Source organism: Onychomys torridus, chromosome 5, assembly GCF_903995425.1.
Source record: "Onychomys torridus chromosome 5, mOncTor1.1, whole genome shotgun sequence".
NCBI classification, from domain to species: domain Eukaryota; kingdom Metazoa; phylum Chordata; class Mammalia; order Rodentia; family Cricetidae; genus Onychomys; species Onychomys torridus.
The window spans coordinates 131,298,165-131,324,027 of NC_050447.1; the positions used below are offsets into that span (position 1 = coordinate 131,298,165).

The 25,863-nt window shown below is 40.6% G+C and overlaps 2 protein-coding genes across 4 annotated transcripts in view; one reads left to right on the plus strand and one right to left on the minus strand.

The window, feature by feature from the left end:
- Positions 1–25,819, plus strand: part of LOC118584695 (translation initiation factor IF-2-like) — a 39,200-nt gene extending 13,381 nt beyond the window's left edge. The window contains exons 3-6 of the mRNA XM_036188936.1: positions 5,134–5,266; positions 10,452–10,562; positions 23,825–24,058; positions 25,622–25,819. The gene's annotated coding sequence lies outside the window, so the exon portion shown is untranslated. The remainder of the gene's footprint in view (positions 1–5,133; positions 5,267–10,451; positions 10,563–23,824; positions 24,059–25,621) is intronic.
- The window catches only part of Kif27 (kinesin family member 27), a 101,465-nt gene continuing 80,014 nt past the window's right edge, over positions 4,413–25,863 (minus strand). For all 3 annotated transcript variants that reach the window (XM_036188365.1, XM_036188363.1, XM_036188364.1), the window contains 5 exons: positions 19,979–20,194; positions 12,645–12,851; positions 10,972–11,170; positions 8,787–8,951; positions 4,413–5,211 (listed from right to left, as the gene is read on the minus strand). In XM_036188365.1, coding sequence (XP_036044258.1) covers positions 4,748–5,211; positions 8,787–8,951; positions 10,972–11,170; positions 12,645–12,851; positions 19,979–20,194 — 1,251 coding nt within the window. In that variant the 3' untranslated portion in view covers positions 4,413–4,747. The remainder of the gene's footprint in view (positions 5,212–8,786; positions 8,952–10,971; positions 11,171–12,644; positions 12,852–19,978; positions 20,195–25,863) is intronic.

Here is a 25,863-nt window from a genome sequence, read left to right on the forward strand (position 1 = left end):
AGAACAGGATAGGGTAGGGGAGGGGAGAGAAGAGAGGAGCAGAGAGGAGAGAGGAAGGGGGAGAGGAAAAGGGGAAGGAGGAGGGAGGAAGAAAGAAGAGCTCCAGGAGGGGAGGAAAGGGGAGGGAGAGGTGAATGTCTGGGTACTTCTGAGGCTGTAGAGATGGCCAATGCTTGAGGCTTTTTCAGACAATCAGAGGTCAGTTCCCAACTGACATCCATAACCAGCAGCTTACAACTGTCTGTAACTGCATCGCCTTCTGGCTGACTTGGGCACCTGCAATATGTACATATTTCCTCTTACACACACATAAACTTTTTAAATTGTTTTAAGGAAAAGGCACTTTAGGCTCAATGTTGCGTGCTTGTGTAGCATACACAAGGTCTCGGGTTTGATCCCCAGCACTGTAAAAACTGACACCTCAAATCAAATCAAACGAACAATATTTACCTATCTGGATTTGAAAATCACATTTTATTTTGTATATACCAAAACAAGCTTGAAACATGAAACATAAATAATGTTGAAGTAATTTCCTCTGTTATACTTTAATGACACAAGCATTTAAAAAAGGTTTTAAACTTTTTACTGTTTTCTGAGTGGCTCTATCCCTTGAGCATCAAGGATCTTACACATTAGAATGAAGTCTGTGAAATGGTTCTGTCTCTTTTAAAGCAATGTAGCAATAATCCAGTAGAGGTCTCTGTGTTAAAATTAGCCAGTAGAATATAGCACCTTGGTATAATTTGGTATCTTTGGGATCAAATTACATTGCTACCAAATGAAAGCAGTTCTGTGACTGGGGACTGCTGTGGGGGTCCACCAGAGAAGACTGCTCAGACATGGGTTTAAGTCAACAGACCGTCTTTATTAGCCAGCTGTCTACTACACTGGGTGTTTGGGATCCAGTGTAACACTGAACCTTTCTCAGGGTGAGCTTTTAAGCACAAAATCCATATCCCGGGTTATCATATTTCAGTTAACAAGATCAGTTAGACAGAAGCAGAACTAACTACAGAAGCCAAAACGCAAGGTTAGTGCATTTAGAGACTACTATGGGCTTTGATGGATGAGGCCTCTGAAAAGTTTTTGCTGGTGGTGCTGTCTACATGCTGAGTTTTACAGCCTGAATGGCACTTCCATCATGGAGTCAGTTGTGCTAAGATCTGGGGCTCTGTTACAAGGGTCTTCCTATAAAAAATATTAAAATATATTAAAAGCGACAAATACAGCTTGCCTTCCCTAGGGGAGGGGTTTCTTTTAAATTCTAATAAAATTGTCTTGAGTGGAAGCAAATGAAAACCACTGGAAACATTAAAAGGTGACACTGTAACATAAGGTGCTCGCTCTCTCCCTCTCTCCCTCTCTCTCTCTCTCTTTCTCTCTCTCTCTTTTTATAACTTCCCTGGTTCTGATTATTCCCATGCTGGGCTCAATTCAAAGGATGTTATGACCATCAAATACCATTTTCAGTATTTGGTGCCTGTGAGCAGTTCATTCCAAGAGAAGCAAATAAGCAGTGACCATGTGCAGGTGAGGTGTATATTTCTGTAGAGAATTTAGACAGTTAAATCCCTTGAAAAGTCAGCTATCAGCAGCACCTGCAGTGATAAACACTGCGTGCTGGGTGAAGTACTCTTATGAACCTGGTAAGTGGTCCTGCAGCACCACAGACTCAAAGCGCTAGAGACAGTTACTGCAGAGGGCTCATTCTCTCATTTGGTACGCTCTGAAAATGTTACCCAGATTAAGACAGCCACAGCATGTTCCAGGTTTAAATGTAAGATATACACAATATTTTTAAAATTCCAAAGATGAGAACTGTCACTATGAATGACCTTCTACTTGGACCCCTGCATATCATCCTGCACCTAATGTTTGAGAACCTGTGCTGAGCATGAACTGCCCTTACTAGTGATTTGATTCCATTATAACCAGTCATGTAAGGCACCTGTTCTTAAATAAGTCTGACTTTATTGCTGTAGGTTATTATAAACAAAGTAATAGCTAATGAAAATCAAGTCCAATTTCATTAAAAATCATAATGTATTTCTGTTGACTCTTTGAACTCCAGGTTCATAAGGATATGAATAACTGAGGGACCCCAACAATTCCATCAGAAGCGAAATCAAACTAAAGTAGCATCCAGTGCCTGTGAGTGCAGCAGAGCACTTCCTCGTGTGCCCACAGCCTGTGATGACCCAGCACAGGAATCAGGGTGCAGAAGCACCTGCATCCCTGTTATCATTACCCACGGTTCCAGATTTACAAACTTCTATAAACACTCCAGTTAGGGAAGGAAAGGATATTTTAAAGAGGCAAACCATTCTCCCTTTAAATATTCTGTTGCATGTGGAAAATGTGAGAATGAACACACATGAGTTTAATATAAGCTCAGAGGTGGTGGCACACACCTCTAATACCAGCTAGGGAGGCAGATGAATCTCTGAGTTCCAGGCCAGCCTGGTCTACAGAGTGAGTTCCAGTACAGCCTGGGCTACCCAGAGAAACCCTGTCTTGAAAAAACAAAACCAAACAAAACCCTCGATTTTATATACACTGAGAAAGTCAGGCTGAGGAGATAGCTCAGGAAGTCAAATGCTTGCTGCTTAAGCATGAGGATCTGAGTTCAGTCTAGGTGTGGTGGGGTCTATAAACCCCAGCATTGCAGGAGCAGGGCAGGGCGAGGCAGGGCGGGCAGAGAAGCAGGTGCTCTTGGGTGCTTGCTGGCTAGCCAGCCTAGTCTAAATAGTGATTAGGTTCAGTGAGAAACTCTTTTCCAAAAAATTATGTGGAAAGAACCCAACTTCCTTTTCTGCCCTCCACAGGCACATGCATAGTGAATATGCATGAGCAGGCAAATACATGCACACCCCCATGGAAAGTGGAGCTGAGTTTGCACTGGGGAGGAGGTACCTTATATTTTGATTACTCTGTAAGCATACTGACCTAACTAGAATGAATTGTTCAAACCTAAATTACATGTTTGGAACATTATATATGTTTGAGTATGTGAATAAAATCTATCAAAGCATATACAAGATACAAATGAAATGTTTAACAAAAACGGGGAAAGCATAGATTTGTTACTTGGCAATCAATTCACATTTGAAATCACTGTAGTTTTATATAACTTCTGTTGCTTTGTTAGTGAAAACAAGGTTTATATTTCCACAGGTACAGTAAATGTTTTAATTCCTTGGGCAAGAGATTCTAGCATCAAAACACATAATTATATGAATTACTTACTGAGGCATAGCACGTTATTTATTCTTAAAGGAATTTACAGTTAAGACCTTCATTAATAAAAAGATATTTACTACTACATAATTGTTGTTTTTTGAGACAAGGTCTCTCTATGTAGTCCTAGTTGTCCTAGGGCTAACTATATAGACCAGGCAGACAGAGATCCACCTGCCTCTACCTCCAGAGTGCTGGGATTAAAGGCGTGTGCCACCACACCCAGATTAACATATAACTTATGTTTAGTTGAAGGCACTGACTTTTTGCCACGAGACTAATATATGATATAATGTGTGTGTGTGTGTGTGTGTGTGTGTGTGTGTGTGTGTAAACATAGATACACTTTAAAAAATGAACTCAGCAAGGAAGTAGGTGACAAGAGAATTTAGTGGGAACTGAGTAAGCACCTGTAAGCTACTGGCTCCACACAACTTAGTCAAAAACAAAACAAAACAAAGCAAAACAGAAACCAACCTTGGCTTACACATAAAAAGTTTGGAAAAGAAACAGTATTTCAGGGCATTATAATGAGATGTTGCCTACCTAGAGAGATATAGCAGGAAAGAACTAATTGCTCATTTAATTGAACCAGAAAAACTTAAAGGGAAAAAATGTGAACAAGATTTCATGTACATATTTACATCCCAGCGCCATCAGGTCTTCCAAGATGGAAAGCTGAGGTTGTCAGGCCTCAACTTTCAGCCTATCAGATGCATGCATTACCCACACTCCACAAGGCCAGGTTGCTCCTTAGAATGCTGGAATGTTTTATGTTACTCTGTGTGGTTCCCTGTCCTGTTCCTGGAGCTGCAGACATTTCTCACAATTCTGTCATCATATAAGAGGGATGTGAAATGCACAGGGCAAGATAAAGGTGAAAGTTGCATTCTATTGTATTATCAAACAAAGAATATATAACTATAGAAATGAAAGGTACCATGTTAGAGTTAAGGCTGATGTGCCACCTCTGTGGATCCTAACAACTGTGATTGTACCCTTGGCCCTCAGGCTTAATTCTGGCAAACATATTCATCTTACCAAACAACACAGTAGATAGGTAACTCTGGCACAACTGAGATTTATCTGGAGCTAAAAAAAATAGCAACATATGTATACTTTAACATTCCAATACTTAAAGGTTATAATGTATTTCTATAATATCCCTTTATTTATATAGAATAATATACATTTGAAAAGTGTTTTAGTCTTAGTTTTGTTCTTCAAATGTACTTAAAAAGTAAAGCAAATATTCCTGGAAAAGAACTTAAATACACTTATATAAGTAGAAATAGTTCAATGTACCAAGCATTCAAAAATGCATTTATGAAATAGTAAAACCCTAAAACACACTATAGTACACAAGAGTACCATCAACCCCCCTTTTCCTGTATCCTGGGAAAAAGCTGGTGACCCTGAGTTTTCATTTTGTAAGTTGGAAAAAGGGACCATTCACATATTTACTAAATTAAAAGTTTTATTGTCCAATGCCTATGCTTTGAAGTCACTAGGTTTCCCCAGGTCCTTCAAGGGAATCAGCAATTACAGACCGGGCCCCAGCTCCAAGACTGGAGCGTCGCAATGACAGCTCCAAGGCAGAAATCTGACGTAATTCTCTGCGACACAGTTTGACAGGCTTGACACCCTGAAGCTGCCCTGTATTTCCCACAGGTTGAAATTGGGAGGGTGGTGGACTCTGAGGTGGTATGAAGGGATGGTCCTCTGGTTTATTGGCATTGGTCAACATTTGGCCACTGGAGGGTGCTAACAAGCCATGGGCTGAAAGTGAGTCTGGGCTACCTTCCAGAGTCTGCGCCAGCAGTGGTTCAGTTTTTAAGCTATTTGAAGAACTGTCTACTTCTCTTTCTCTTCCATTCAGTTTTGTACTTTCAGTTCTAGATGCCCATTTTAGTTCTTCAGAAAGCACAGCCGCCTCTTCTGGATTCAGGACTCCATCTCCAGCATCACGGTCTAAGGAGAATCCACACAAAACAAAAGCAATCACCTCAAATCATCTCAAAACCAGGTACTTTAGCTACAACATCCTAACAAACTACAGCATTATGATTGAACATATACAATGTTTTCAGACTTTTGCTTAATGACTTCTTCAAATAGATGTGTGACTAAGAATCAATCTTGATTCATTTATAAACTTCTTGAAATGTAAATAACAGATTTTTTTTTTTTTTTTAAACTCACTTAAGTTGAAAAATCATGTAGAGATTTTGGTACTCTCTAGAAACCTGAGTACTTGGTGTGTCTCTGAAATCTTTTAAAAATAGTTAATTTAATGCAATTCACTGTTTTATTTTGTGTGTATGGTGTTTGCCTGAATGTGTGTCTGCACACCTAATGCATATGTATGATGCCTGCGGAGAGCAAAAGAGGGTATCATATGCTTTGGGACTAGAGCTGGAAACTACTGTGAGCTGCCATGTGGGTACTGGGAACCAAACTGTGTTCTCTAAAAGAGCAGGCAGTGCTTTTAACTGCTAAGCCACCTCTCTAGCCTGAAGAGTTATTTATTTTTATGTATATGAGTGTTTTGCTTGCATGTATGTACGGGTATAACATGTGTGCAGTGCCCGAGGAGGCAAGAAGAGGTTGTCAGATCCCCTGAAGTTGGACTTAACAGGCAGTTATGAGCCACCTGACATGGGTGCCAGGAACTGAACTTTGGGTCCTCTGCAAGACCAGTGAGCCATCTTTCCATTTTGACATCTCTCTTCACTTGGCTTGTAACTGGTTAATTCCAAGTCCGGGCCAAGTTAAGCTTGTTCTGCCCTTACCTCCAGGCACTCATCATCTCATACATGTATGAAAACCTGGTCTTGGCTGGCCCCTAGCATGATAGCAATATTCTGTTATCCATCTGTAGTCTGTGATATGTACCACAACTTCTGCTATCAGAATGGAGGTCAGGGCATACACCTTTGGTGAGTATAGCCCCCTTCAGTGAATGATTCAGAGTGACTGGAAAGTTAAAACCTCAAAAGTCTTCAATTATAACATATCTAATATACAAAACTTGCTTATGGTTTATCACATAGTAGTGATAAAATAGTTGCCAACTTTTAACATGTGATGTCAAATGTTTATTACACCTTTTAGTCCTGTGAAGTCAAAATTTAAACACAGGTTGTACCCTGGCAGTACTCAAGCCCACACAGGTTTCATTTACCTTCTCCCTCTACCTGGAGGTTGCCATTAAACTGACCTACATTATCAAGGGAGCAAACTGTCTGCTGCAAGTTGTGTCTCTGACCCCTCACCCCGCCCACATGCTCACACACATAAATGACAATGGGAAGAAACCCAGTGGGCATGTCTGAGTCTGGGCCTCACATGTCTTTGTCTCGTGTACGACTGCTCAGAGAACTGGCTCCATTCAGCAGACACTGACAGGCAGGAGTGTTAAAGCTGACTGGTGACTAGAAAGCTCGCACAGCAAACTTCAGGAACCACTGCTTAGTGTCAGCTTTGTGTCTGTCCTACCTCCATGTGAAGACCTGTGCAAGCACCTAGTCCATTCTTCTGGTTTGGAGGGATTGAAAAAGCTTCACAATAAGTTCTGCTTGGTTTCCCCAGTACCAGAGATCAAGCTCAAAGTTTACAAAGTCAGTTGTTTTAAACCCTGAATTATAAACTAGAATATGGTTGGCTAATATTCTTTAGTCATAGAAATTATTTTTAAAAATAAGCTTAAGTGTTTCTTCTATAAACTTCCTAACTTTTAAATTTGGGGTCAAGTTATTTCAGAAATATTGATTGCCCTCCTATTTTGAGGTCTTATAAAAAGGAATAACGTATTACTTTCCAGGAGCTTCTGACCTTTGCAGAGTATTTTGTTATGGTAACTGTTCTATTATGAAGGGACTAATTTTACATATGTATGTTTAATGATTATACAAGGAAATATCTTTGAATTTGGTCATGTTTTTAAATTTCTGGAGGACACACCTTAGGACTGACCTTACTTTCACTTGTACTATTCTACTTTGAACAATTTTTTAAAGTCTTGTTTTAAAAGATTCATTTATTTATTATGTGTTTGCATGTATGTTTATGTGAGGCCAGAGGATTTCAGACCCTCTGGAGATGGATTACAGGTGGCTGTGAGCCGCCATGTAGGTCTAGGTCTATGGCAAGAGCAACCACTGCATCTCCTTTGTACAGTGTTTATGGTACTCAGAAGGCTTACTTTCTTATAACATAGGAAAGTAACAGTTAAGTGATAGGGCTGCCCTAACGGCTAACAGTCAAGGATAGCAAAAGCTACTGTCACATAGCAGGCAATTAGTAAAAATAATCATTCCTACAGTTTATGTATTATTTTAGCATAGCTTATATGCTGTGGGATGTACACGTATGTCAAATGTGTTGCTCTGATTGGTTAAAATAAAACACTGATTGGCCAGTAGCCAGGCAGGAAGTATAGGTGGGACAAACAGAGAAGTCTGGGAAGGGGAAGGCGGAGGAGAGAGATGAGCCAGCCGCTGCCATGACAAGAAAGATGTAAAGTACCAGTAAGCCACGAGTCACGTGGCAACTTATAGACTAACAGAAATGGGTTAATTTAAGATAGAAGAACTAGACAGCAAGAAGCCTGCCACGGCCATACAGTTTATAAGTAATATAAGTGTCTGAATGGTTATTTTATATGTGGGTTGTGGGACCATGGGGGCTTGGTGGCACCTGGAGAGATCCCCTACTACACTTATACATTTAAGTTTTCCACATTTTTAATGTTTGAAAATCAAATACATTCCTTAATGGTCAATAAGAGAAGGTTAACAAGTCTGTAGCTACTGTTCATACTGATAAACTCCAGGGCAGATTTACGAGTCTGCACTAAGGCTAAACCTTAAGAGTATATACTTGCTGAGCTTGGGTGGGGTGCAACACTCCTAGTTCAAGAGGGAAGAGGCTGAATTCATTAATTCACCACACAAGGAAGAACTAAGTGCAGCCTTTATACTACCACAAGCTATGATTTGAGACAACCTTTATTTGGAGTTAATATATTCTTCTAAAACAATACTTTGGGTATATTATACTTTCATTTTCAAATTTGATTTTAATATCTTCCATAATGAATAAAGCCTTGCCCATAAGAAAAAAAGTGATCACCAGGGGGTGATGGTGGTGGTGGTGGTGGTGCACCTCTTCAATCCCAGCACTGAGGGGGCAGAGGTAGGCATATCTCTGTGAGTTCGAGGCCAGCCTGGTCTACAGAGCGAGTTCCAGGACAGCCAGGGGTATACAGAGAGACCCTGTCTCAAAAAAACAAAACAAAAAACGAAAGATAAGAAAAACATGACCATTCTCTTCACACATACACGTGTTCATGTTCCCAGCACTCCCCACGGGGTCTGTCTTATGTACAAACTGAGGAAACACTGTTTGTCTACTGAGACAAGTTAAGTACCTCCCCTAAACAACCTTGTCACTTGGGAAGTGCTCACTATGGTCAGGCAGGACCTCAGCAGACATTTGGGAAGGGGAGGCAGGGTTAGCATGGCAGGTGGCACTCAAAGCCTTACGCTCTGCTAATGAGAGCTGCCACGGTGATGCTCCTCGGGCAGTCTCTTTCAGTTTCTTCTTAAGATCTCTGCTGGTTTTCTTATAGAAGTAAAGATCTTTTTCCAGTTGTTGGATCTTATCTTCGTATTTTTTTAAGGTTTCTATAACGCCTTCTCCATCTTGCTCTACAAAGCAAAAATTTACATTTAACCTTGGCTTTAAATAAATGATTCAAAATTATAGTTTAGCACAGCTCCAGACTGACTTTAAAGGGTCAGAAGCATGTTATACATATCTGTTACCTGAAGGGATTTGTTCAGCACAATATGGATTCTTTTGGCTATAAAACTTTTTTCAAAGAATCGATCCCTTCATTTCCTTCTTTACCTACTCTCTGCCTGCCACTTCCTGCTCACAACTCAGCATTTTTTGCCATTACTACTAAAAAACCTTATCAAATGGGCATTCTTCTTAAAAAACAACTCAAATGTGTAGAACTCTACCAATCATCTGTGTTAATATATTATTTCAAGCTTGTATTAGGGACTGTGGATATATGGCAAGTTATATGCCTGGGTTTATAGGCCCAAGAAATATACAGTTAAAAAAAAAAAGAAAGAAAAGCTGTTAATAATGAGCCTAGAGCTGGGCGGTGGTGGCGCACGCCTTTAATCCCAGCACTCGGGAGGCAGAGCCAGGCGGATCTCTGTGAGTTCAAGGCCAGTCTGGGCTACAGAGTGAGTTCCAGGAAAGGTGCAAAGCTACACAGAGAAACCCTGTCTCGAAAAACAAAAAACAAACAAACAAACGAAAAAAGAGCCTAGAAAGATTAAATAACAAGAAAAAAAACACTACAGAATGGGAGTGGGGAGCTTTGGTTGTTGTTCCAGGTAACTTATGACTTCTAGTTAATATTGTGAATGTGTACCATTGTTCTATAATGATAAAATCCAGTTTTCTGACCTTCATAAAATACACTTTCAGAGCTATGCCCTCCTTCGTACAGCACATATAAAATGTAACTCTATTGGTATTCAATCTTCTTTTGCCATCCTTCTATCTTATTTAACCCATCATCTATCTTTAAAAATTACTTCAAACCAGTAGCATTCCAATGGTAGAATGCATGACTAATGTGCAAGGCCCCAGGGTCTGGTCTTCAGCATCAAAACCAAAAAAGCCAATCAACCAAAAGCCACATAGCCTATCAGCTTTGTTTCCCATACAAATACAGTTGAAATTAGAAAATTCTCAAATTGTTAGTAATTTTAATTATAGCTATTATGTATAATCTGCATGCATAACTATAGGAACAATTTGGTTTTTATTGATTTTTTTTTGAGACATAGTATCATGAGAATAAGAGGTGCTAGGAACAGAACCCAAGGCTTCACGCATGATCTGTAAGCACTCCACCAACTGAGCTGTGACTCACTGCTATGTAATCCTAGCCATCTCAAAAACAAGGAATTCCATTCAGTTATCACTTTAGAGTTGTTAGACTAACTACAGAAGGAACAGGACATATTTAGACACAGTAGTATAAGGGACCCTGCCAAGGGAAATCCTGTTCGTTAGGCAAAGTTACATTAACATTGTAAAATTAGCTCACTGTTGTTTCCTTGGGACCCAAATTTATGCTTTCCAATTTTCTGCTTCTTTCAAATCCCTTTCACCCATTGCAGCTCTGTATTCAGGAACCTCAGGGCTACGCAGCCGGAATGAGAGCCGAAGGAGACTCAGCTGGCAAGACTGTGTTGCCACAGCACCTGTTTGGATACCAGCCATGTACTCAGGTAACATGAGGCCAGACTGTGTGATAGCTCTCTTTCTACACCAGAATCTTTTTGAACTGCTGCTGGTCATTAATAATATTATAGTATCATGTATCCATCAATTTTGACCTATGATATAACTCAGCTAAAATTATAACAAGAAATAAAACCAGGAATGACAACAGAACCTGTCACTTCATCTGCACATGGAAAAGCCAGAAGTTGTCTTACATTTCCAGACAAGAGGCAGACTAACAAACCAACAGGGCGAGAGGAGGTCTGAGTGCCTGGGAGCAGGTACAAAGCGTGGTGGCCACACATGTGAAGGTCAAGATTGTAAGCAGTAGCTATGCACACACACTGGGAGATCCCATTCTGGCCTGGCTTCCTTCCTCAGCAATCCCACCTCAGCTGACACCCAAGGGGTTACCTCTGAAGTGATGTAACAACAGCTGCATCTTTTGTTCGTGTTCCTTTTGCTGGAGGGTCAGTCTTCGGTCACACTGCAGTCTCAGATGCTCCAGTGCAGACTCTAACTCATGGACCATATTATCCAGTTCCAGAACCTTCACTTTCATCTCTTTATTCTGCAGCTGTTGTTTGCGTTCAGCTTCTCGCAAATTAATCACCTATCAAAGACATTTTTTTGCCTTTTAAGAATATCTTACATAGCCTAACACAAAAATCAGTCCAGTTTTCTTGGGTTACTCAACCTCAGTAACACCTTCAGTGCCTTTGAAAAGGTGTTGGATGCCTAGGCAAATGCTTTAAAATATAACTATAAAATAGCCTAACAACTTTTTGAATTTGTTGGAATTTTGAATTGGTAATATTTTCATTTTCAATACAATATTGCACTCATAGTTACCACTCTAAAACTTCTTAGCTAAGATCACTGCATTCAGATTTTATGATTCTCTTTCTTGCTTGCTTTTTCTTTTGGAGACAAGGTTTTTACTGGCAGGCCTTGAACTTGCCTCTTAAATGCTAGGAATGTATAGACATGTGCCACCATGCCTGACTATAACTGTTTCTATATTCTATAACTGTTTCTCTAGTCCATAAGGACACTGGGGTATGTTTTTATTCTTGCAACATTTACTCTGTTTAAGTTGAAGAACATTTTGACCTTTGACACAGAGGTTCCACTTGAGGCCATGCATATGTCTGTTGAGGTCTGCTGTGCTGTAGGAAGCAGAGCAATGTGGACAGTGTCTGTGCAGTAGAACCCAACAGGAATCTCAAATGACATCCCCAAAACAGCACCCACTTCTACACAGTGGCCTTGGGCTAGGAGCCCTCAGGATGCAATCAGAGACTCTGCTTCAAGCCTAGGCCACAAGCCAACAAAATACAGTCTCATCAGTGATAGCTACTGACTACTGATTGATACACAAGCCTCAGATTTTCATTTTTTTTTTTTGAAACAAGATCTCACTATGTAGCCCTGGCTCTCCTGCATGCAACTCATTACGTAGACCAGGCTGGCCTCAAACTAACAGAGACCCACCTGCCTCTGCCTCTTGAGTGCTGGGACTAAAGGTGGTATATTACTATGCTGAGCTTTTCATTCACTTTTGATTTCACACAAATAGACCTTGAAAAAGTCTTTGTCTAACTTTGTATCAACAGTTGGATACTCTCATTAATTCAATATATTTTTTAGGGAAAAGCCATTCTTCAGGATATATATTTTAAGTGAAAAAACATTAGAGAAAATGTGAACATAGTTCTCAATGACACAAAATATTTCTATCAGTAGACTGCCAATTTTTGTAAGATGATCTGACTAAGCACATTCAGATTGACCACGCCCATTGCTGCCACTGCCACCATGCACCTCCTCATCTCCACCAGCTCCTGCATCACGATGAGAAATGCACAAGTGTAGTCTACTCACAGCAATGGAGGAAGGAAAACTCGAAGGACCCTAGACTTTTTATGAACAGCATTTAAATTTAGAATCAAGGAATAATAAGGAAGGCTATAAATTAAAGTTATACCACCAAATCTTTCAATCTTTCACTTTCTTTAAAAGTTTACTATAAATAATGGTACCTTGACCATTTCTTGTAAGGAAAGTGTTGTTCCTTGGAAACATACCTTATTGAAATATTTGAAAAGAATAGCTCTAATCTCCGTAAGATTTAGGCAAACTAGTTTCCCCACGACATTAGCTTCACTCTGAGAGAGATTCTGGAATGATGCTCTAAGTGAGTTCTGGCGACTCTGGATGCTTTCATTCTCAAATTCAATTGCAGCTTCCAAGGCTTCTATTCCTTCTTCAAGTTGGAAAAGAAGATGCTCTTCCTAGAGACCACAGAGAGCATTCATCTTAAGAAAAGGTATAACCTGAATTCTGTCATATGCTTAGCTCAGATCTTAACATGTGATGGAACCTCCATCTACAGCACTATCCCCTTAGACTCTCACTGGTGTTAAGGATTCATTCAGAGTATGTGATTTGGCTAAGCTGTATGATGTATCACCTGACATTGTACAATGCAGAATCATCAAATCTTCACCATAAACATTACATAACAAAATAGAAGATGTAAAAGCTAAGTGAGTTCCACAGTGTTCCAAGGCTATGCAGCAAATATTGATTACCTAATCCAAAGGATACACCTGCACATGGCCTCAGCTCACACAAGTTGCAATACTGTCATCTCCTTCCAATATTCCTAAAGTGCATTTAAGTGTAGACTCTCCACTAAGGAGACCTCCAAAGAGTGCGAGGGCAAAGGGAAGAGACGCTTGCACATGGAGCCAGCAACTGAGAACAGTGACCAGAAGAGTCTCTGGAGGAAATGCAACATAGATGACAGAAGTAAGCAGGGCCCGACAAACTGGAACATTTCATTCCTATGAAATGGACCAGCCATAGAAGCCTGTGCCTAAAATCCCAGTACTTGGAAGGCTCAGGCAGGAGAATCATGAGTTCAAGGGCTGTATAACAAGACCCTATTTCAACCCCCTTCAGAAAAAAAAAAAAGATTCCTATGAAGTGTGGTGATATACTGTGTACTCTAATATAATTTGCCTGAAGATCAGAGGACAGAACAAGCCACTAGATTAAACATATATGCCAGGCAGTGGTGGCACACACCTTTAATCCTAGCACTCAGGAGGCAGAGGTCTGTCTGGATCTCTTGAGTTCAAAGCCACCCTGGACTATATGAGATTGACTCTGTCTAGGAGAGAAACAGAGCCAGACAGTGGTGGCACGTGCCTTTAATCCCAGCACTGGGAAGCGCAGGCCTTTAATCCCAGGAAGTGATGGCTCGGCGGAGAAAGCTATGTAAGGCTGAGGAGCAGGAACTGAAGGCTCTTTGGCTAAGGAACCCCTTTCAGCCAGAGGCCTTTTCAGGCTGAGGAGTTGGTGAGGTGAGAGGTGGTGGCTGTGGCTTGTTCCTTTGTCTCTCTGATCTTTCAGCATTTACCCCAATATCTGGTACTGGGTTTTTTTTTTTAACTGAAAGACCATTTAGCAGTTCTTGTTACAATGATGTGTTATTTTAAATGGTGGCACTATAACATCAGTTAATATACTGTTTGTGTCAGAAGACAAAATAGTCCTTTGAGTTGTCCAAATTCATGCTATCTGGGAGAAAGCAGGAGAAACCCAAATCCCTGGCAATGGAGAGTTGGACTCTATTGTCTGTCTCCTATATCTGCACTGAGGTCACCTAAAACAAGCTTCTCCAGGAAGACTGCCTGACCCATACTCACATCCTTGCTGCTGAGCACAGTATTTATCACATAATTTAAACTTACTATTGTTGAATGTGTTAATGAAAATTAAAAAAAAAAATTTCCATTTCCTCACCACTCCTAAGAGTTGCTAGTGACTCCCAGACCTCCTTTTTCTTTTTTTCTAGCTCAAGAATCAGATAATGACTTCACCTAGCAGGAAGTCAAATATATTACTTTAAAAAGCCATCTTATAAAATCTTCTGGAAGAGCAATGTGTGAAAATATTCAATTGCCACTTCTCTGTGCAGTAACTGACCACCCTTTGATTATAATTGTTCCAAAATAAACAAAATAATCATATTTTGAAAGATTAATTTTGGGGTTGGGGATTTAGCTCAGTGGTAGAGTGCTTGCCTAGCAAGCACAAGGCCCTGGGTTTGATCCTCAGCTCTACATACAAAAAAAGAAAGAAAGAAAGAAAGAAAGAAAGAAAGAAAGAAAGAAAGAAAGAAAGGAAGAAAGAAAGATTAATTTTTAAATTATGTATATTGTGTATTGTCTGGTATGTGAGTGCAGGTGCCCTGCAGAATCTAGAAGAGAATATTGTCTGTCTTGGAGCTGGAATTACAGGTGGCTGTGAGCTGCTCAGTGTGGGTGCTAGGAACTGAACTCAGGTCCTAGTCACTGAAGCCATGTTTTCAGCCCCAACAATCACATTTTTAAGAGGAAAAAACCACCTTAAATACTTTTGAAAGGTACATAAGTGAATGAATAAAAGGAACCTAGAAAAAGAAGTGAGTTATCTAAAGAGAATACATCTGACTTTTCAATTGATACTCAGATTATATTTTATCAAAAATAAGAAAAGTTTGCTGAGACCTATTTAGTATCATTTTAGTTTCCATAGTTTTGGATGTAAGTCAAGGAACTGCTAAGAAATATGAGGTCTTATAAGTATAGAACCCTAAGGACTATCCACTCCAAATAACTGCTGCACATGGGCCAGGGCCAGGGCTCAGTGGGTAAAGGTTTTTGCTGCAAAGCCTGACTACCTAAGTTTGTACGCTGGAATCCACATGTCAGAAATAAAGAACCAACTCCCTAGTTGTCCACTGACCTCCATACATGTGCTACAGCATACAAGCATGTGCATGCATACACATGTAAGTATACATTGTACGTACACACACAAACACACACACACACACACACACACACACACACACACACCCCACAGTGAAATTGTAAGAGTGAAAGGTAGAAATACGATGAAGCATGCCATGTGGTTGTGGGTCCCTCCAACTCAAGGTAAGTGGTGATGAGGAACTGTCACTGTATATTACCATTACTCTGAACTAAAGATAGTGATAAAGATCTGAGACAACCAGTCCGGGTGAGTCCTAAAGGTCTACTTTTCTAACAGCTTCATAGAGAACAAGGCCTACAGCACTGGTCTCTAAATGTTTTAGACAACACACTCCTTTCAACAAGGTAGTGAAACGAAAGACTAACAAAAGCTCCCTCACAAGTATTGTGTTATATGTACATTTTGGATAAGTGAATGTTTAATCATAAGAGAAGGAACTAAAGTTGGAAAGACAGACTAGACACAAAGGTTATTCTATTTCCTTCCTGTATACCACTTACTAGAGTGCTCTACAGTGTTGAGTCTGCAGCAACATGGACAGAAGTGGAAAGCATCATGTCAATAAAATAAAATAAGCCTCGTCAGAAAAATGAAGATGAATCATTTTCTGAGCAAGATAAAAAACCTGACAACCTAAAGGTGGGGAGTAGGAGAGTGGTCAGCAGAGACTGCTAAGTGAGGAGGACAGTGGGGTGACAGGCACCCTAACTAAAGTCAGAGACAGAGCTAGTTCTCAGTTCCACAGCAGAGTAGATGTCCCAGTTAGACACAGCCAAAGTCACTTGAGAAGGGCATCTCAGCCACGGGGTTTCCCAGACAAGACTGACCTGTGAATAGATCTTTGTGGAACTGTCTTGACTGCTGATTGATACAGGAAGACCCAGCTGACTGCTGTTCTGGGATGTATACAAAAGGGAGCTCAGCATGAGCCAGAAGCATGCCAACAAGCAATGTTCCTCCATGGTTTCTGTTTCAAGTTCTTGCTCACGTTCCTGCCTGACTTCCCTCAGTGAAGGACTGGGAGCCCGAGAGTTGAAATAAACCTTTTCCTTCCCTGAGTTGCCTTCAGTCAGAGTATATTATCACAGCAACAGAAAGGAAACCAGAACAAAAAGTGGTAGCAGAGAAGTGGGCTGTTGGTTATGTTCAACCTGACCACACTGTTTTGAGAAGAATGGAGAAGACCTTAAACTGTGGGCTAAAAAAGCTGTTGGCTACTCAGAGCTTAATAAAAACATACTGTGGGCAAGGAATGCTAAGAGAAATTCAGACGATGGAGCCTGGGATGTGAGGTCAGAGGGAAGCAAAGATTCGAGTAAGCCTTGGGATGGGGCCATGTAGGACATGGAGTAAGAATGTCTGATCAGCTGGGGCTGAGAATCTGCTGTGATTAACTAGAGGTCACACCACTGAATGAAGTATGTTCCCCAAAGTGGCAGGAAGTATCTGCTCAGAGTCAGCAGCTCAAAGGCAGCCAGTGCTATGTCTCACATTGACAGCCAAACTTGACAGTTTACAAAAGTTCCCACAAAGTACTGGTTTGGAAAGCATGAGAGATGCAAGATTGCAGGAATCATAGTGGGTGAAGTCTGGTGCCATGTGGCAGGGACAAAAAGTCCCCGAAGAAAGGCCAAGAGAGCTCATCGATGAAGGTGTACCCTCAGTTGTAGTGGATGTCTGCCAAGAACAATGGCAAGTGCACAGCTGAGCAGGCACAAGCCCACCAGGCACACTGTGTGTGCTATGGATGGCAGAGATGATGCAATGAGATTGTTCAAGCCTTTGGGAGTTGGAAAGTGACAGTGAGTGAGCCCCAGGGGCCAGATGTGAGCTACAGGATCTAGATTTACATTGTTAAGTGTTTACATGCCCTAGTTCTCTTCTGGGGTAAGACAGTGTGTAACTTTGTTCTGCAGAAGCCCATAGTTAAAAGACTTTGGACTTAGTATTTTAATTTATATTTATGTATATGTCTCTGTGTGTATGCCACATGTGTGCAGGTACTCACAGAGTCCAGAAGATGACACAAGTTCCCCTGGAGCTGGAGTTACAAGATGTTGTGAGCCACTTGAAATGGTTGCTGGGAACTGAACTCTAGTCCTCTGGCAGTGCAGCAAGGGCTCTTACTGCTGAGCCATCTCTCCAATCCTAAGAGACTTTCAACTTCTGGGGTCTTCTGGGGGTTGGGGCAGGGTTCAAGACAGGGTTTCTTTGTGTAGGCATGGCTGGCCTGGAACTCTCAGAGATCTGCCTGCCTCTGCCTCCCAAGTGCTAGATTAAAGGCGTGTACCACCACTGCCCAGCCTCAAATATATCATTCTTAATTTTTGGATTTCATCAAAAAATGAAAGTGTTCTGTTTTCAGTGAATTGTTGGGCAATTTGCTACTAAAATAATCTAAAGTCTATCACTTTTTGTAAATAATATAATTAGAAAAATAATTACTGTAAAAAGAGAAAATAATTTTAAGCAAGTTTAAAGACATCAAGATAGCAAGCTATTCCATGCCTTTTCATGTCTTGGGTCACTTTAGAATCTCCTTCCATGAATTTGCTACTGGCAGACTTATTTGAGAATATTAATCTTGGCTTTAAAACATGCTGTGAGAGCAGAGTGTACTTCAAAACTATACTAAAGAAAGCCAAAGAGAAGCTTACAGGGCCAAATGGAACACACAACTGTGTTCCACCTGGATGTATTGTGCAGAGAGTGTTGTCAATGTTATCTGCTACAGAACTCCACACTAAACAGAAGCTGTTCTCTGTGAGACCCACCTCACCATGTAGTTGGCCTAGACCTTGCCTTGAATTTGCAGCCATCTGTCCACCTCAGTCTCCCAATTGCTAGGGTACAGGTATATACTACCATGGCTTCACTGTTTATTAATAATGGGCTTCTGCCCTCTGCTAATAGTTTCCTCACTCTTTTGTCTTCTCCACCTAGTAATGTCCTATCAAAATTCAACTTGTGATTGCAGTCCACCATGGCAGCAGCATCGACACAGCTTTCCCCGGATGACCTCTCTGCACTATTTGTGTAAATAATGTAAACAGTATAGCTTTACCACATTGCTCATCATTGTCTTCTTCATGTCCTTTTGGGATTCGGTTTTCTTATATTTCTGTCTTCCCAGTTGGAATATGAACTCTCAAGAGAAACAACTTAGCAGTTGTTTGCGTCTTTGTTTTCCTCTCCATGGCCTCGTAACCATCCTGGGCACAAGGAATTCCTTACTGCATATGCTTGCTGTGCTTTAGGTGTGTATCCCCTCAACTTTAAAAGTTCAGGGCTCTGGGAGCCTCTGCAAAGCCATCCAAGTCAAGTCATAAAACAGGGCAACAGATGTGTGGAGTGTCCCTTCAGCTGACAGTTAGACAGATGCCTACTGTGGTCTTAATTCCTTTCAACAGCAGGTTCACAGGAGACTTACATGACCCCCTTTTTGCTGTTTCTTCTTGAGCCCTTCTAGCACCCTCCCTCTTGCCCAATCTAAGACACAAGGTTTAGCAAGGCACAAGGCTCCTGCAGTTCACCTTCTTTCAGCACTTTCCCTTGTTTTGGTAATAATAGGTCATAACAATAACTATTTGGAGAGGAATTTCAGGTTCCACAACTCCTATGAACAGGGCATTGGGATCATTTTCCACTGAAATAAAACAGCTTTTAAAAGATGAAGTCGGGCAACTTGAAAGCCATGAATGAGTCATTTCTTACATGTTAAAAAAAATGAAAGCAGGCTGGGCAGTGGTGGTGCACGCCTTTAATCTAGCACTTGGGAGGCAGAGGCAGGTGGATCTCTGTGAGTTCAAGACCAGCCTGCTCTACAGAGCTAGTTTCAGGACAGCCAGGACTACACAGAGAAACCCTGTCTCAAAAAACCAAAACCAAAACCAAACCAAACCAAAAACATAAATAGCTGAGTTATATGCCCTCTCCAATGAAAACTGTTCCTAAACGATATTTTATTGGAACTTGTATTTTCATCTGAATGGTGGGGAATTCTCAGTCAAGTTTCCATGGAAAGAATTAATTCCTAATGTCACAGGCATGCTTTCTGTAGTGACTACCTAGCAAAACTACCATAGGTACACAGAATACAGATGAGCTGAGGCCACACCTGACCCTTGAGTAGCACATGGTAAAAAGGGGAGAGCTGACTCCTCCACACTGTCCTCCAACCTCACAAACACACCACAGTATGTGCACATGTACACAAGTGCATACCCTCCAAAATGTGAAAAAGAAAAAAAAAAAAAACAGAAGTTATATACTCTCCTTGAAAGACAAATGGAAAGAGGCTTTCACATGATTTTCTGTGATCTGTGATTTCAAGTGAGAAACAGCTGGACAGGCCATCCTCAAGGGATGTATTGGTTCCCTAGTGCCTGCCTAAATGCCAAGAAGAGTCCACGCAGGTGCCATTCTGTGAAGATATCTGTCTCTTCAGTAGTACCAAACAGATGCCAGGTGAACTCATTAGCTGACACAGTCTTGAAATGGTTTATCAGGTTTATGATCATTGGGATAAGAGTCCAAGGTATCACTCACATCACCCATCATACAACAACTCCAGTTCCAAAGAATACTGACTTACTTTGGGGGACAGCACTCTACCATTCTGAAGCTTTTCGTCCATAACACTTCTCTGTCTCTGCAGCTGATCCTTTTCTCTCTGGAGAGCCTGAACCTGTTCTGCAATCTTTACTTTCTCTTCAGCTGTGCTGCTCTCAAGTTGCGAGCTTTTTTCCGACAATTCTTGGTCCAACAAGTTCAGGCGAGTTGATATTTTCAGACTATCTGTGCTTAAGTCCTAAAGGACACAACCATCAGATAGTTAACAAGAAATTCAGACAGCTTAGAAAACAGGAAAAACATCATTAAGATACTAAATGATTTTATTTTTATCTTTTATTTTCTTCAATAAACTTTCTAAAATCTTAAAATCTCTCTGTGAGAGAGAGAGAGAGAGAGAGAGAGAGAGAGAGAGAGAGAGAGAGAGAGAGAGAATTTTTTTTTTCAAAATATGACGTTATGGGGGCTAGAGATGTGGCTTGGTGGTTGAGACCTGATTGCTCTTGTGGAGAATCAGGGTTCAGTTCCCAGGATTCATAGACAGCTAACAACGTCCGTAATCCAGTTCCAGGGGTTCCGGAGCCCTCTTCTGGTCTCCTTGGGCACTGCACACATAGTGCACTATACATGCAGGCAAAACACTCAGACTCATTTTTTCTAAAATCAAAGGTTTTGAGAGGCAGTATTTTTCTTTTTCTTTTATTATTTTACTCCTTAGTTCATTACATGGTAAAAACTGTTACAATTTCTTAAGAGGTTAATATTTGGTGTGTTCAGCATACTTTTTATTCTTATTTCATTATGGTCAGAAAATATAAGAATCTGGTCAGGTTTATGTAGCTGTTCATTATAACTTAAAACAATGTGTAAAGATATTGTATTATATACTTCCATATGGTTTCTAATATACATATAGACTATCATAAAGTTTATCATATCATAATAGAAAGCAGAACCTTTCCTAAAATAAGTCTCCTTAACTCCTTTTAGTTGGGTCTTCTAATAGTTTGCCCACCTGTCTAAACAACCCACTTTAGACACTGTCTGTCTACTACAGAAGCGAGAATTTAGCACTCACACCCTTCTCTGTGTACATCCCTCCTCTATTTTCCCACTGTAAGTTAGATTAGAGCTTTTGGTTAAATTGATACTCACTTACCTCATTAGGAACTTGTGACTATTATCCATAGCTGATATATCTGTAAAACATGGCCATACTTCCACTAGGTACATCTTTTTAATACCTTATAACTAACTCTTCTACAAAACTGTAAAATCTCATACTTTCATTTAATCAAAATTGTCAGGAAATGTATTCAATAATCGTTTTATTTTACATGTATTTATTTTGTGTGTGTGTGTGTGTGTGTGTGTGTGTGTGTGTGTGTGTGTGTGTGTGTGTGACTGCCAAAGCACAAGTATAAAGTCAGAGGACAATTGAAGGGAATTGGTTCTTTCTACCATGTGAGCCCTGGGGATCAAACTGCATTTGGTGACTGTACCCTTACCCACTGAGCCACTTCAGCAGATTCTGTTCTTGCACGACATGCTGAGTGATGTCTTCAGACACTGCATGTTCCTCTTTATATGTGAAGTGCAGCAGTTTGACAGGAAACACTCTACCTTTATACTAATTAGGAATTTGGACAAAGAGGATTTTTAGTTGAACATTTTCCTCACGAATCTGAAGACTGCTTCAAATCTTTTAAGTGGAGAAAGTGGCTACTGAGATTGACAAGTTTTTTCCAGTTGAAGTATCAAAGATTTGTTTTCCTCTGGTCACCTAAACCCTCCACAAGGCTTTTGTGTTGGGTCCTTGATGGGTTTTTTCAGTCTAGAATCTTATGTCAGGAAACTTCTCTTCTTAAGATGGATTTGTTTTTATTTTATATGAATGTTTTGCCTGCATGTATGTATATGCGCTGTCTTAAGGTTTCTGTTGCTGTGAAGAGACACCATGACCATGGCACCTCTTATAAAGGAAAACATGCCAGGCGGTGGTGGCGCACGCCTTTAATCTCAGCACTTGGGAGGCAGAGGCAGGAGGATCATTGTGAGTTCGAGGCTAGCCTGGTCTACAGAGTGAGATCCAGGAAAGGTGCAAAGCTACATAGAGAAACCCTGTCTCAAAAAAACGAAAACAAAAACAAAAACAAAAATCCTTAAAAAAATAAATAAATAAAACATTTCATTGAGGTGGTAGTTTACAGTTTCAGAGGTTTTTGACAGTTATCATCATGGAGGGGATCATGGCAGCTGGGAGTATGGCAGCATGCAGCCAGCCATGGTGCTGGAGAATTCTACATCTTGATCCAAAGGCAACTGGAAGTGAACTGGGAAAATTAGTAGACTGAGCAAAGGAGACCTCAAAGCCCACCCCTACAGTGACACACTTCCTCCAAAAAGGCCACACCTCCTAATAACACCACTCTCTTTGGTGGCCATTTTCTTTCACACTACCACATGCTCCATGTATGTACCTGAGATCAGAACCTAAGTGTTCCTAGAATGCAGAAAGTGAAGGCTAATATGATGTTGAGAGCTACAGGTAAGGGCACAGGACCCTCTGGAACTGGAGTCACAGATGCTTTGTGAGCCACCACGTGGGTGCTGGGAATGGAACCTGAGTCTTCTGCAAGAGTAGCAAGGGCTCTTACCCACCGAGCCATCTCTCCATCCCAGGAGCTTTGACATTGTGTGTTTTCTCTGATTCATCTTTTTGGATTTCCCATTACTTCAGTGCTGGGCTTCCTAGACGTATCTTTCCCCCTTTATTTTCTAGTGATTTTTCTTTTGACACACTCTCAAATATTTCAACTTTTTCTGTTTGCCCTTTCAATTCCTAATAGTTCCTTCATGTCATTGATATCCTGTACTTCCTGTCTTATGGCTACAGTTTTTTTGTTTGTTTGTTTGTTTTTGTTTTTTTAGATGAGGAGCGAACCCAGGGCCTTGTGCTTGCTAGGCAAGTGCTCTACCACTGAGCTAAATCCCCAACCCCAGTATCTTTTTTTAAAAACCACATTGAAGATATGAGTCTTTCCTGAAGCTTTTCCAGCTGCTTGTTCTATTCCTAATGTCCTCCAGTTCCTTTGTCCTTCAGTTCTATTGCTTGTTTTCAACATTGATGGTATTTGTTTTTCTATTTATTTATTTTTAGAAAGGATCTTATTATGTAGGCTTGGCTTGCCTGGAAGTCACTATGTAGACCAGGCTGGCCTCAAACTCATAGAGCTCCGCCTGCCTCCGCTTCTTCAGTGCTGGGACTAAAGGTGTACACCACCATGCCAGGCAATGTGGTAGCATTTACAAGACACGTACTAGGCTGGAGAGATCGTTCAATACGTAAAGCACTTGCTGGGCAGGCAGGCCTGATGACCTGAATGGATTTCAGAACTGTTATAAAAGCTAGATGCACTAGCTTGTCTCTACTCTAATCTCAGTGCACCCTATAGGGAGATGGGAGATGGAGACAGGAAAATTGCCAGAAGCTTGTGGGCCAGCTAGCCTCATCTACCCACCAGTGACTAAGACAGACCTTGACTCAAATAAGCTGGAAGACAAGACCTGATACCCAACAGGGTCCTCTGACCTCCAGATGCATGCTATGGTACCACCTCCCCTCCCCACAAAAGAACCCCACTTGCATGAGTTAGGAATTTACTAGCTCCTAAGACTGCTGGCAGTAATCTCAGCACTTCTCGGACATGGGAGGGTGAAGCAAGAGAACCTCAAGTTCCATGCCAGCCTGGGCTCCATAGTAAGACCATGTCTCAGACAAACAAATGAGCAAAAGCAAACAAGATCTGGTAAGATGTGATGACAGGATCATGTGGAATCTTAAATATAAGGGTTTCTACTTTTGCAGGGACTACTTAAAAACATGTGCTAGCCTGCTGGAAGTGTGATTCCAGCTGACAGCATGTTGGTGTCTAAGCCAAGGTTACAAGAGGGATACCTCAGAATTTGCATGTGGAGCATTCTGACTAATGCCTGCCACCTCATGAAGAAAAAGCATCCCGTGAGAAGAGAAGGGTTTGCCAACTATGTTCTGTTCCATCCTATGCCTTACTCCTACTTTCCACCTTGACTTTTTGATGCTGTAAGTGAACTGCATTTCACTAAAGCTTTTCCTCTGTTTAAAAGGTGTGTGCAGGGGAGGGGCTGAAGTTCTCTCTCAAGCCTCCATCTTTTGTCCTAAGCTCTGGGTGTCACCTACTTGTTTCCATCTCACAGACAGTTTTTGAATAATCATTTAGCTTTTGTTATGTCTTTTCCTGGCTTTACAGTTATTGTTTTTGGTTTTTCTTTTTTCTTTTTTCAAGACAGGGTTTCTCTGTGTAGTTTTGGTACCTGTCCTGGATGTTGCTCTGTAGACCAGGCTGGCCTCAGACTCACAGCATCCACCTGCCTCTGCCTCCCAAGTGCTGGGATTAAAGGCGTGCATGACCATCACCTGGCTATTTTTGTTTTTGTTTTGTTTTTTGTTTTCGTTTTTGTTTTGAGACAGGGTTTCTCTGTGTATCCCTGGCTATCCTGGAACTAGCTCTGTAGAGCAGCTTGCCTCTGCCTCCTGAGTGCTGGGAGTAAAGGCATGCACTACCACCACCCAGCCTATAGGTAGGTATTCTGAATAAGATCAAATTCATGTATAATATAACTTATCTATTTAAAGTATGGTAAAGGGTTTTAGTATATTCAGAATTATGCAATCACTGTCACAATCCATTTTAGAATCATTTTATCACCCTTCAATAAAGACTCAGTCACTCCATTTTTTCCCCAATCTCACCTCACTTCACTAGCCTAGACGACCACTATTCTACTTCCTTTGGAATTGCCTATTCAGGAAGAGTATTACACAATACATATTATGACTAGCTTATTTCACTTAACGTGTGTCTTCAAGGTTCACCTGTAGCAAATAACAATGCTTCATTGCTTTCTAATACCAATACTCAACATATCACAGTCTATTGATTCATCAACTGATAAACATTTGTGGTGTTTCTATTATTTAGCTATGATTCCATGAACCTTGAAGTTTTGACATGGGCATGTGCCTTTATTTCTCTTGAATATATATCTAAGAAATTGCTGGGTTAACAACATATCTGAATATTTAACCTTTAGAAGAACTCCAAGATGGTTATCCGAGGTAACTATATCATACTATGATCCCACTAGTAGTAGACAAATGTTCCATTTCCCCCCACTTTCTCAGCAATACTTCTAATCTGGTTTTCTAATTATAGCCACCCCAGTGAGTGGGATCTCATTTCAGGTTTTACTTTGTATTAATTACTTTGATGGCTAACTTATGATTGTCTTCTTATGTGGTTATTGTCACTTTTCTTCTTTGGAAAAAAAGTTTTTTCAAATCCTTTCTTCTTTAATTAGGTCATATTTATTTATTTAGTTTTTGTTTTAGACAAGATTATGCTATATAATCTTCCTACTTTAACAACCTCCCAAGTGCTAGGAGAGAATGCAGGTTACTCTTTTATTATCAAATTTTAAATCTTTCTCAATCTCGTAGCGGATAATAAAAAATTGCAAATACTTTCCTGTATTCTGTAAGCTATCTTTTTACTTTCCTGATCATGTCTTTTAAATCTCTAATATTAAGTCCAATTTATTTGATTTTCTTTTCCTGCTGTTTTAGGTGCAATATCCAAGAAATCACCACTCAAAAGTCACAAAGCAGGCCAGAGAGATAAGTCAGAAGTTAAGAGCACTTACTACTCCCACAGAGGACCCAGGTTTGGTTCCCAGCACCCATATTAGGTCACCACCACCTGTGACTTCAACGCCAGGGATCCAACACTCTCTTCTGGCCTCTGTGGGCACATACATAGACACAGACACATGCATATAAATAAAAATAAATCTTAAAAAAATTACATT